General features: G+C 37.1%; 1 protein-coding gene across 2 annotated transcripts in view; it reads right to left on the bottom strand.

Annotated features, from left to right (window-relative positions):
- Nucleotides 1–13,976, bottom strand: part of mgat5b (alpha-1,6-mannosylglycoprotein 6-beta-N-acetylglucosaminyltransferase B) — a 166,411-nt gene that overhangs the window by 20,313 nt on the left and 132,122 nt on the right. For both annotated transcript variants that reach the window (XM_089128869.1, XM_089128868.1), the window contains exons 9-11: nucleotides 12,464–12,595; nucleotides 5,465–5,598; nucleotides 197–327 (exon numbers count right to left, since the gene is read on the bottom strand). In XM_089128869.1, coding sequence (XP_088984995.1) covers nucleotides 197–327; nucleotides 5,465–5,598; nucleotides 12,464–12,595 — 397 coding nt within the window. The remainder of the gene's footprint in view (nucleotides 1–196; nucleotides 328–5,464; nucleotides 5,599–12,463; nucleotides 12,596–13,976) is intronic.

Below are 13,976 nucleotides of genomic sequence, written 5' to 3'. Positions count from 1 at the left end.
CACTGTGCCCAACAAGCCATGATAGGAGCCAGGCAATCAATCTCCGTATGTTCTGACAGTTACACGGACTCAAAGCAAGTCTACAGCAGTGTTTTCAAATGCTGAGCAAGGCTGGAGGTCTGACGCTAAGTCTGCTGTTTCTGTTAACCATCCTTTGCTTCTTTGACCAGCTATTGTTGGATGAACAGATTCTTACCTTCCACATACTGGCTTCTTTGCCGTAAACCACAGCCATGTTGTTGACTTTGTCTCTCTGGATGTGGAATCTTTCAGTCTGGTTTAGTTCCTCGGTCACAAAACCCATGAAGGAGTTATCAGGAGTGTGTGCTGGGGAGGGGAAAAACACAGTAATTCTAATTTCATAAATACAGTGAATGAACTAAGCAACTTATTTGTTTTTAATCAGAGATGTTCACAAGTCATTTTTTGGAAGTCCAAGTCAAGTCTCAAGTCCTTGAGGGGCAAACTCAAGTCAAGTCTCAAGTCTTTTGCCACGAGTCCAAGTCAAGTCTCAAGTCTCAAGTCTCAAATTGTTAGGCATTGCCTAATTACATATGTGCGAATTTGCATATGTCTAAAAAAAAAGTAGCCTATTAGATAAAGCCAGGTTTAAAATATTTTTGTCATTGTATTCTCTTACAGTAATAGATGGGGGGAAAATAGATATTTATGGATATCTACTTTTGTTATCCTGTAATCAGATAGCCTTAAATCGATTTTAGAAAAACAATGTTATCAAGCTAGGAATAATATATTTCCAAATCCATCTGTAATAGTCTTCATAATAAAACTAGGTCATAAAACTACTGGACAGTTTGGTGTATTGGGTTTGGTATATAGGTGCTACTGAAGTGGAGATTTCAGACTTGGATTTTGGGAGAAAAGTCATTTGAGAAACCGCAAAACGGGATCTAAACATTTCCGTCAGGCCAATGAGATTGCTCATTTAGAGTTAAATCCCCCCTTTTACTTTCGCGATTGGTTGCTGATTGAAAGGAAATGACCATATTTGGATCCGACAACATTGAACTGGAGAGAGGGAGAGAGAAAGCGCCCTTTCTAACGATGTCTGTGATGATCGCGGAGCAACGGGATGATTTACAATGCCAACTTTTGTTGAACTTATGAGAAATCTACAGACGCAAAGTCAATGGAGACGGTTGGATTGTTTTCCCCCGCTGTGGGCGTGGCCTAAATATGCTCTGTCTCATGCACAGTATGACAAAGGGCGGGGGACATGCAGCTTATCATACGCTTCCCCAACGTATGCGCCAATAAAAGAAAATAGAAATACATTCAAATGAATTTAGATTTAAAAGCAATAATTGCATGAAAACAGGTTGCTGACAAGTCTTTTGGGTCGAGTCGCAAGTCAAGTCTGAAGTCTTTTGGGTCGAGTCACGTGTCAAGTCTGACGTCAGCTGTTTGTGTGACTCAAGTGCGACTCGAGTCCCCATCTCTGGTCAGTATTAGCACAAGAAATAACAAATACAGTTGTTTTGTAATGGTCATAGTCTTATAAATAAATTAAAACAAATGTAACGCTTAACTTGGTTACCATATTGTGTTTTGTTTGATACAATCCTGATTGTAAGAACTAGAGCGTGATCAACCACTTAAATGTTCACTGTTTCACAATAGTGTTAGCAATAGACCATAACTCAACATCAAATGTAGATTAGTTAGTGATTTAGAGAGAAGTTTGGTGAAGTTTGGCAACATATGTATTACATCACTTCCTCTGAAACCAAAAATAACTGTGCTTTCTTGTTGCATCACTGCTTCATGATTATAGTGATTCACATTAAGTTCCAAGTGCCCAACCAAAGTGAACACTGATCATTACAATGGTGATCATAATTTTTTTTAAATCAACATCAATTTATAGAGTCAATTTATAGAGTCGAAAGCAAGTAAAGAGAAAGATAACTGCAGAAGTGGAGGAAATGAGTGAAAAGTCAATCAAGAGTTGCTCCCGGCTCTTTTGCTTGACAAAATGGTACTGTATTCAATCAAGTAATCTTTACTTGGGTTTCCTGAGTTACAAAGGCATCATATGTGAGTAGTACTTATTACTAGATCTTTACAATTACGTTCAACAAATTGTTAGACATTAAGTAATTAAAAAGTGAATGTTTCACAACTACTGACTTGAGATCAGCACAATGGACATCACACAAACAGAATCATGGCTACATAGGGGAGCAGTGAAACTGACTCACAGTTGCTTACAATTACTTCACAGCACAGAGATAAGCAGCAAACAGAAATGTTTTAAGAATATCCATTCAATTTCAGTTGTTCAGTTGGGTATCAGCAGTAACCTTTTCTTTATCGGAAATGTATTTTTTAACAATAACTTATAAACCTTTAAAGAGAGCCTTACTGTGAACTATGAGGTTGTTATTTGATGGTATTTTCTTCTATTAAAGATGTCAGCCTGCCTTATTTCAACTTAGTTATAAAATAATTGTGTTTAACTGTGGAATTAATGGTGAAAACTACATTACCCATGATGCTGTACAGAAACTTCCACCAATCAGAGAGTAGAAACACGCAAAATGCAATAAAAACTCTCTTTAGCTCAACCCACATTTTGCACAAAACTTATATAAACCAAATATATTGTTTATATATATATATATATATATATATATATATATATATATATATATGTATAATCAACATTTGTAATTGAGTAGTTTTATATTTCTCCATAGTTTTTAATTTAATCATGCTGCTCGCAATGCTTCATTGGATTGTAGTTCTTTCAATGACTTGTACGTTTATATTTTTGACTGATTTTGGAATATTAAGATGCGTTTCGTAGCTGACTAATTTAGTTCATGGCTTAAAACAATTTGACGAATTTTTTGAAATCCCTTTGGAAGAAATGAATGGATAAAAAAAAACGCAGCTGAAAAAGTAGGCGGGCACTAATGCACTATTGATTTGTTTTCAGTAGAGGACAAAAATGTAAAAATATAAAATGTAATTAAATTTTTTTAACTACAGTGCACTTATTGGGTACCTACATGTTTTCACATAGTACTTACGTTAAAAATACCCGCATATTATTCTATGTAACTACATTTGTAATTAATTTCTGGAATCAAATCTGTTTACCCTTCCCTTAACACTTAAAACCCAAATATCACCACCGTCTCCCACCTCAAAAGCAGCAATAAACACAAGTACATTGTACCTGACCTACTTTTTAAAATTTTTATGTAAGTGCATAGTAGTTACATTGAAGTGGTACCAATATCCTTAATAATACATTTAATTTTTCTCTCAACATATGGACTATTTTCCAAAAACACTATATGATATTAAAAATAAATGTTAATAAATATAAATATTAATAATTATATTTCAAATTCAAATGTCACTATTTAAATCTACTGATATTTTTTCATTACATTTAATAGATGTCATTAAATGGACTATAGTTGAAGCATTTCATTTCCTCACAATAGTTTAATTTTGTTTTTATATAAATCTTTTATACACATAACCAAAGTGCTGGAAATGTTGTTTAACATGACAAAATTAAAATCAATTTGATGACTAGTATTTGTTTTGACTGCATTGAACTTTCAGTTCAGGGAAAACCTGCCTCAGTGAAGAGATATTTACTGAAAATGCATCTTTGTTATGCTCTGATTTTCACTCATTCCAGTCCATCATCCTGTGGGGAATCTGGCCAATTCAATTCAGATTCACGCTCGCAAACTGAAAGGGAACAAATTGTGAAATTCTGAATTTCAGCCAACCCTGTGTTCTGTTAATATATTAAAATGAGGAGCAGTGCCTCAGACTGTCTAGATGCAGATTTGTGCATATGCTGTGCAGACCCAAACCCTCTCTAACTCTGAGAACATCTGCTGCTTTTCTCCTGCTTACAGATGCTCTGCGCCTATAGCATCTGCTACCCAAGACAAACTTGCACTGTTCTTGTTTTCTTCACTGTGATTACTAAACCTCTTTTATTATACAGCCTGGTAAACACATTAGAGAAGCTACTCACCATTCTCTTATTTGTGTTACACGCTCTATATATAGAACCTTAGGGTCCGTTTACTGAAAATGCATTTTCCAAAATGGGTTTCAAAGTGTAATTTTAATTAGAGAAACCGGTGACGTCATGTGCAATGTGCATTGCGTGTTCAGTCTATTCCGTGCTCAGGCACTTAGTGCTTTTTTAGAAAGTGTCATCTGGCCTGGCATGAATAATACAGCGATTTGAATCATTTTCACAGATCCGTGTGAATGTGGATCTTTTTGACAATGTATTTCTCACTAAAAAAGTATTATGCACTCATGTAAGATATAGATGTAAATATACAGTCACCTAAAGGATTATTAGGAACACCTGTTCAATTTCTCGTTAATGCAATTATCTAATCAACCAATCGCATGGCAGTTGCTTCAATGTATTTAGGGGTGTGGTCCTGGTCACGACAATCTCCTGAACTCCAAACTGAATGTCAGAATGGGGAAGAAAGGTGATTTAAGCAATTTTGAGGGCCAGTCTGAGTATTTCACAATCTGATCTCAGTTACTGGGATTTTCACGCACAACCATTTCTAGGGTTTACAAAGAATGGTGTGTAAAGGGAAAAACATCCATTATACGGCAGTCCTGTGGGCGAAAATGCCTTGTTGATGCTAGAGGTCAGAGGAGAATGGGCCGACTGATTCAAGCTGATAGAAGAGCAACTTTGACTGAAATAACCACTCGTTACAACCGAGGTATGCAGCAAAGCATTTGTGAAGACACAACACGCACAACCTTGAGGCGGATGGGCTACAACAGCAGAAGACCCCACCGGGTACCACTCATCCCAGACAGCAAACTGACATTGAATCAACGTGGAAACGACGTCTCTCATGACATTGAAACAACGTTGATTTTGCTCATCGAATTAACGTTGAACCAACGTCAGACGCGGCATTCTTCAAAGCTAAATGAAAATCGAAAATTGGTTTGCTTTCATAACGTTGAAACAACACGTTGATTTCAAGTTGATTTTCCGTTAGTTTTGAAAGAATGACGCGTCTGACGTTGGTTCAACGTTAATTCGATGAGCAAAACTATGTCAGATCAACGTTGTTTCTATGTCATTTTTCCACGTTGATTCAATGTCAGTTTGCTATCTGGGATCTCCATTAGGCTGCTGTCACTTTAAATCTAAACGCACTGATTCAATACGCTGTTACACATGAATTTTCTTTATCACAGATTTTGCGTTCACTTAAGACATAAATTACTGTGATTAATTGCAAAGATGGCCATTTTGACACATAAGTATTTGTATTTGACCATTCTCAACAAAAAGAGCTCAGTTTAGAAGTCCCATGCATCAGACAATGTACTGTAACATAGCGAAATGAGTTCTCTTTCATTGCTTATTGCACTTTAATGCTTTAAAAGTGTGAATAATAAGCAATCATAGACTCACGGAACATGGTCATGAACTGCTTGCCGTTCAGGTTCCAGTATCCCCAGTTGGTCCTGTATCCATGCAGTGTGGCGTACTCCTCATTATTATATGCCGGCTCCGTGCCGAAGGTGTCGATCACACGGATGTGGCACCTAGATAGAAAAAGCGAAGTGTATTTTCACTTCAAGCGCAAATCTGTTCATTTTCAAGCTGATATGCTCACACATTCCAATCCATCGAAGAAAACACTGTTTCCACATTACAATATGTGTTTCCCCATAAAAGATAATATTGCCTCGTTCCCAAAGCAGAGAAAGTGTTTTCATGCAACACAATGAAAGCAACCAAAATCAGACAAGCTCCAAAATGAAAAGCACCACAGCAGTAGACTTGTAATGACTTGTAATGCACAAATCAAATGAACTACCGCTGTGGTGCTTTTAATTTGTATGTCTTCTGAGGCAATATGATAGCTTTGTATGAGGAGCACAGTGAAACTGAAGCCAACTTTCCTTCCATTAGCTATCAAATCTCATTAAAGCAATGATATATGATTGCATATATATATACAGGGGTTGGACAAAAAAACTGAAACACCTGGTTTTACTACACACTAATTTGTTAGAATGGTGAGGGCCTCCTTTTGCATCCAAATACAGCACCAATTGACAGATAGAAGTCCTTCACAGTGACCAGAGGGATTATGAGCCGTTCCTCTTCCAGAACAGTGTCCAGGTCACTATATGATGCTGGTGGACTCACTCCTCCAAAACACCTCAATAATATTCAGATCTGGTGACTGTCAGACCATGGGAGATGGTCACTTTCATCTTCATCAAACCCTTCTGTCACAAGTCTTGCTGTGTGTGTTGGTGCATGATCATACTGATACACGGTTTGAGCATCAGGTGCTCATGATCCTCCAGAAGGGTTTGGTAGTCCTTGGCAGTGTCGTGTCCATCAAATACAATCAGGATTGTCATGATATTGGAGCTCAAACCATCACTGATCCACCCGTGCTTCACTCTGAAGATTGGCCGCCAGGCATATAGATGTGAAACCTCCAACATTGGCCAGTGTTTCAGTTTCATTGTCCAACCCCTGTATATATATATAGAGAGAGTAACTACTTTCTCAGGTTGTGGTCTGATCTGTCTGACCCCAGAGCAACTCCAGTGCTATGCTGATCACCTTTCTGATATTATTGATTTTCTCAGAGAATAAAGAAGCAAACTCATTGCACTTTCTGTCTGAGAGCATTTTACAGGGAATCTGGCTTGGGGGATTTGTCAGTCTCTCTACAGTAGCAAAAATAGATTAAAAGCATGGATGCTGTCTTTGTAGATGTTCTAATGGATTACAAGTTTTGTCTTCCGCCAACTGTGCTCTGCTTTTATGTATTGACTTTCTATATTTTGCACAGCTGTTGAGATTCTCCAAGGTGCTTTTTGTCTACCACTCTTCTTCATGACTTTCACTGGAGCAATTTCATCAATTGCACTTTTAACTTTTGAGTTAGCCCTCTGGAGTCTGTAGTGTTTTCTGGGTCCTGAGAAGAGAAGGGAGAACGAGCATCATGTTTAATTTCTTTATTTTATGGAAAACACAACATTTTGTTTTTATTATTAGTGTACACAAATAAAAGAAGACATTTAACAGTTTTGAATGATGCATAACAGACAAAAATAGACTGAGTTATTTGAGTTTACCGACCCCAGGGGGTAAAAATTCAAGGAGAAAATCAACAGATTCAGCATATATGCTTGGCATTGAAGATATAGCCTTCATAAATAGGACACTAGTGTTCTCAATTGAGCATCTCTTCTTGACAGAAACCGATCTAGCTTCAATGGCAGGATAGATCAATATGTCAAAGAAAATACAGAAATATCAGAAATACGGAAATGCTATCAGTTGATTTGGGTTCACCTCGAGCTGATGGAGGAGAGTGTGGGCCCTGGTGTTGTGGCAGAGGCCGAAGAGCTCTCACAGGAGGAGATGGAGTGCGAGCTGAGCCCGCAGGCTTTGGTGGTTGTAGGGCTTGCCGTCTTTTTGGGTTAATATCTGGGGGCTTGCAGCAAAAGAGTGGGATAGTTTGGTTCCAGCATACACCAGTTCTTCCATTTTTTTCTGAGATTCTGGAGAGAGGGATAACATGTTTGGTGAGAGGGGCTGTTGCTCTGGTGTTATCGGAGGCTGTAATATGCTGTCTTGGTTTCCCTGGCTGTTTTCCAGAAAGTCGTCCTTGGGTGCTGAATCTTGGACCAGTTCTAATATGTCACAGTGTGTCTGTGGTAAACTCTGTTGGCAGGGCTCAGCTGAGATTGTGTCCGTGAGCAGAAGTTGTTGTGGCTGGGTGGTGTTATCGTTGTCCTTGTGTGATTTGTCAACTGCATGGACAAGCCAGCGACACTGGCACTATTCATCCAGGCCACAGGGAGGCTCTGGCGGGTCTGTCCAGCTGATGGAGAATACAGAACACGAAAGAAAGGCATCACAGTTGCTTACAAACACTGAATGAATGTAAGAATTAATGTAACAAACAAAAGAAACAATCAAAAGAAACAAAATACTAATAAAAAACCTCCAGGCCGAAAACTGACCAGATTCCAAGACAGGTAGTTGGCTATTTTGCTTTTTTCAGGGCGTTGTGATCTGCCTCTAGGTCAGGTAGTATCTGACACTCTCCAAGGTCCAATTGATTGCCAGACCTTCCTTCTCCAATGTGGAGTAGCAGGTTTCTCTTGGCTGCAACTTCCTGCTCAGGAACGCAATGGAACTCTCTTTGTATGCATCTACCTGGGCCAGGACTGCTTCAATTCCTGCAGCAGATGCATCTACATGAATGATGAACACATCTGCTCATTCAGTGTGTTAAAGGCTGCTTCACACTCCTCAGTCCAGATAACCGAGTTATTGACATTCTTGCAGAGCAGGTTGGTCAACGGGACGGTTTTGGAAGAGAAGTTGTGGATGCAGCGTCGATATCACCCCACCAGTCCCAAGAAGGTACGAAACTCCTTCTTTGTCTTAGGTCTTGGCCTGAGTCGAACAGCTTCTACCTTGTCCACTTGAGGTTTTATCTCCCCAGCTGGTAACCAAGGTAGTCGGTCTTTGACTTTACCCACTCACATTTAGCCACGTTTAAAGACAGGCCAGCCAGATCTTGCTCAGGGTCTTTTTGAGGTGTAGAAGATGGTTCTCCCAGGTCGCACTGTATATGACAACATCATCCAGGTATGCTGATGACCACTCCCCACAGCCTTGAAAGACTTGGTCCATCAATCGTTGGAATGTTGCGGGTGCCCCATGGAGCCCGAATGATAGGACCGTAAAGTGATATAGCCCCAGTGGGTTCTGGAATGCAGTATAGGGCCATGACCCCTCCTTCAGGCATACTTGCCAATACCCTTCACATAAGTCCAATGTACTTGGCCGATCCTCTCCAGAACATCATCAATGTCTCGCATTGGATATGCATGAAATCTTGACTGAGAATTCAGCTTTCTAAAGTCAATGCAGATGTGTTAGGTATCATCTTTCTTGGGGATGATAACAATTGGGCTGCTCCACTCACTCTTGGAGGGTTCAACATCTCCCAACTACAGCATTGTCTCGATCTCTACCTTCAGGGGTGCCGCCAGCCTCTCAGGAATACAATATGGCCACTGTCATGAAGGTGGCTGATCTAGAAGGTGGATTTGGTGTTGTATCAGTTTGGTACACCCAGCCCTCAGACGGTCTCTCATCTTAAGGATGTTCTGGACAATGCCCTTGTCATACTTCGTCTCCTCTTCAGACAATGTGGCCTCTCAGCTTTTCTGCAATTAATGAGAGACTGCCTAGACAGAAACAGGGAGAAGGCCCGAGAGAACATCTGACTGCCACAAAAGGCACAAAATACTTGGTATAACCAACACGCCAGATTCTGAGAACTGCAACCTAGACAAAATGTTTTGTTACTGCTCACAACGACTACGAACAAACTGCTGGTACAAGGTCACTCTGTCACAAACTACTTTAATTGTAAATTCATGGTTCTATTTGTAATCTTTAAAGATTGAAAACCACTGATCACCATTAACTCTCATGTTATGTAAAGAGCAATTTTAACATTCTGCTAACATTCATCTCTTTTTGTATTCCAAAGAAGAAAGAAACTTATGGTTGTTTGAAGAAGTGAACTATTGCTTTAAGGGGGGAATTATGGGGCTTGTAGCTACCTTATTTGACTTGCTCTCAGAGAGCCGTAAAAAGGGTATGTAGTCTAAATTCACATCAAAACCCTCACTGCATAGCGGTGGGAATAAACAGGCCTCTGTAAAGGGAGTCCGCTGTATCGCAACTAAGTGTTACTCTGATTTTGGGGAGGTAAACAAGTTTAATGCTTAAGATCACAACAAAATCACTTTCTAAAAGGCGGCATTAGAGAATGCAGTGCAACAGTGGCCACGCACTTTTTCAGTGGCCTTTGTTCCCATTCATGCTGTCTGTAGGAATTGTAAAGACTTGCTCAATTAAAGAAGCTAACCAGCTCCAAGAGGAATCACAATACAATCTCAAAAAAAAAAAACAGACTGTGTAAATTGTTTTATGAGAATGAACTACTGAAAAAAAAAACTGAGCAAAAACAATGTATTTGAGGTTTATTGCACCATATTATGATATAGAAAAAAAATTATAAGTTGTGTAAGAGTGTAGGAAGATTGACTCAAGTCATTTGCAATGTCTTGTAGGAGTCGACTTCATGCTTATTTGTTTCACATACAGTGTAATTACAACATTTGAGTTTATTCTTTACAAAAATGTGTAGATAAAAGATGAACAAGAGAGTACACAAAGGAGTAAGGGAGCAAATACTACACAACAACATAAGCAGTAACAGACAAAGAAACAGGAAACTAAGGGTTTAAATATGGTGATATGGTGATTGATGGAAACAGAACTGGTTTAATGGGACTAATTACTATAAACAATGGTGTTTACGCTTTATTTTAAGGTGTCATTGTTACATTGTAATTATCCATTTAAGTATGAAAAATATTAATTAATAACGTACTTACTATAGGGTTAGGGTAGGATTAGGATTTGGGTAAGGGTATGTAATTATGTAATAATTATGTAAATAATTTACTGTTATTATTATGTAGTAAATGTATCATATGTAACAAGGACACTGTAAGATAAAATGTCACAACAAGTGGAATTACAGGCAAACAGTGTAAACAAAGAGCAAACTAGACTAAACTTAACATACACATTACAGCTTGAATGATTTGGAAAATCGCACACAAATTGTATGGACTACTTTTAATTTTTTTCTGTGCTGTGAAAAAGAAGTGTACTTAATTTTATTGTATTAAATTTGCACTTGTAGTGGATTTCAAATTTTAAGTATATTTTTCAAAAACTATACTTTAAGATAATATCATATTCATTTAATAAAAGACCACTTAAGTGAACGTAACGAGAGACACTTTTTAAGTACATGTTTATAAAAGTGCAAATTAAAAGTTTTACTTTAAAGTAAATTTTGACTAATTATGTTTTAAAAATCTTTTTTTGTACTTTAGAGAACACTTATTTTGACTAACATACGAAAGCACATGTAAAGTACTTAATTATGGTTTTAACTGTAGTGAATTATTCAATATTATATTATATATTTACATATTAAATGTCCTACATTGCAGCTTCATTAGTACAAATGTGTAATTTTATGTATTATGTAATACAAATGTATTTAAATTCATTGACACAAAATGTATCTTATATTAAAATATATTTTAGTTGGTGTTTGACAGCACATTCTTTAACCATAACCAAATACATTAGAATTATTAAATTAGATATAAAGATGTTCTAAGTGGATATAAAAATCACGTAGTTACACAAGTTAATAGCACTTAATATAAATTTTAACTATAATACGTACTATAATACGTTTTAATTGCAATTAACATGCATTTAAGTGTCCGACAACATTACATTTTGCACAAGTATATTATTTTAAAATATATGTGTAATTCTTTTTCACAAGAGTTTACAATGTTTTATGATTAATTTATGTGGTTTAAATTCTTAGAAGTAGAAACTACGAACTGTCATTGCACGAAAAGAGCTGTGTGAAGTATGTTACATCATTTCTTATTGTGTGACATTTGGAAAGAATGTCAGCTTTCAGGTTTGGACTGACTTTAAATACTGAATTGGAATAAACAATGAGGACGAGTCCTACAGGATACATACATAGATTTATTCCACAAAAACAAATCAGTCTATTTCTCTCCCAGAGTGAAATATATAGACATACTTTATTTTACAACTGACAAATGAGAAATTGCCTCTAATTGATCTTCCAATAATATCAATACATTATGCATGTGGTGGTCTTGGTGTGAGCGATGAGAGACAAATAGTATCCATTATTTATGTGGTATATTTCTGTTTTTATGCATCTCTATTCATTATTGAACCCACTCATTGAAGGACAGCTCTTCATGTAACAGGTAACTTATGTAACTCACAGTGAGATTGCTGGTATGACCAAGTCAATACAGAGTAAAAAAGTATAAGCCAAAAAGAATGGTCATGCAGAATCAGGCATTAATATGTGCTTAATAAGAACTATGAAATAGCTCATATCCAAGTAATATGCATACCAATAAGCAACTAGTTAATAGTAAGGATTGGACCCTAAACTAAATTTTTACTATTAATCCTCAAATAACTGTAGTGAATTAAATACTTATTTCACTCACTAAAATGGAAATCAATTTATAACCTATATATAATGTATTTTTTTGGGGGATTGTTTGGTATATTATGAACTTTTGAAATTCCTACATGATAATACAAGCTGTTTTCAGCCATAGGAGTAAATGAGGTTTTTTTTGTTAATAATTTTACACCTGTGAAACAAATGCTACCACAGTACAGCATCATTAATCTATGCTCAGCCAGACGTTCAAAAGACAGAAAGGCAGCTCAGTTTTTGGAACAGCGGCTCAAACTGACCTGTGCTGTCTAAAGGAAAGCCCCATGTGCTGCTTCATCTGCTGCAGGCCGTGGTAGTCTGTATAGATAAGGTCAAAGGACAACGGGCCAATCAGAGGACAGCTTCCTCTTCCTGGAGGCACGCCAAGTGACCTGAAAGTGAAGAAAGAACAAGTTTTGACACACTGAAGCAGTGGAAGAAGTTTAATTTGAAAGTTTGAGGGCAGTCATTAACAATAATGGAACTTTTCAGTCTGCATTTCATGTATACTAACACAACTCATATTTACCTTGTTGATAACAGCAACACTATACTTTCAATATACTCCAAAATATTTCGTAAAGTTACTTCTGATCAAAAGAGTTTGAAAAATCATTATTTAGACACACTGACATCAATAATCAGCCTGTGAATCTCAACAATGGTGACAATAATAAAGCATATTGAACTGCATTGTGGGCTCCACCAATCAAAAGTCATTCATGGCTCCCATCATGCATTGCAGTATGAATACATTTTGATCTGAACTGTCTTAGTAATTTCCTTTTCCTAATTGAATATTCAGTTTGTCACCATTGTTGAGATGCATACACTGATTCTTGATGTCTATGAGTGCCTAAATATATATATATATATATATATATATATATATATATTTAATTAGAACAACTTTTAAGAAATAATTTGAATTGTGTCAAAAAATGTGGATCTTATGCTGTAGAATCACTGTATGCTGTAACCAACAATATACTTTTAAGTCAGAGATTAGGCTCTAAATGAGTTCAGTGATTCAGGTCAACTGATGATTTTGTTAAAACATAACCAACACCATCAAATCATATTTTTGCTTTGTTCATCTGGAAGTTATAACTCAAATACAACAGCCAAACAAAATCTAAAGTATAAAACATAAGGGTGAACTGCCCAACTGAAGCAAACACCGATCTGCATAATGGTGACTTAAAATTATGATTTTTTTTACCTTCAGTGATTCTACTTGTTAACATCAGGTGTCTCCAATTTTGGTCAATCATCACTAAATTAATCACTTAATTATCTCATTAAATTTCTCACTGCTTCAGTGTGGAGTCATATAAACTCCCAGGAGAGTTAATTTAACACCGGAGTTTTTGCAGTTTATTACGTCCAAGTTTTCATGGGGTATTTATGAGACATCAGACATTCCATTGACAATGTTTACACTTAACAAACTGTATATTCTATCCCTTTACACTAACCATACCACTAAACTTATAACATAAAACTTTCTGAATTGATACATTTTAAAAAAAATAATAAAAATATCATCACTCAGTATAATTTAGAAACTGAGCATTTCTCACGGGGACAAAAAAATATCCCCACAGGGACAAGGATTTGGGTACCGAGGGTAAACCTGAACCTCACACATGTGCAGGAGGTGAGTGTGATGAGTGCACCTCCTTCTCTCTGCTGGAGATCATTTGTCAGTTGGGAGAGTTTCTCTGGGATGGTCCTCCAGGGATACTGGAGCTGCCAAACCCAAAGCCTCTG

This window comes from Pimephales promelas, chromosome 3, assembly GCF_988280905.1.
Source record: "Pimephales promelas chromosome 3, fPimPro1.hap1.1, whole genome shotgun sequence".
Taxonomy (NCBI): Eukaryota; Metazoa; Chordata; class Actinopteri; order Cypriniformes; family Leuciscidae; genus Pimephales; species Pimephales promelas.
The sequence above is the reverse complement of the archived record's forward strand: the minus strand, read 5'-3'. Positions and strand labels throughout refer to the sequence as shown.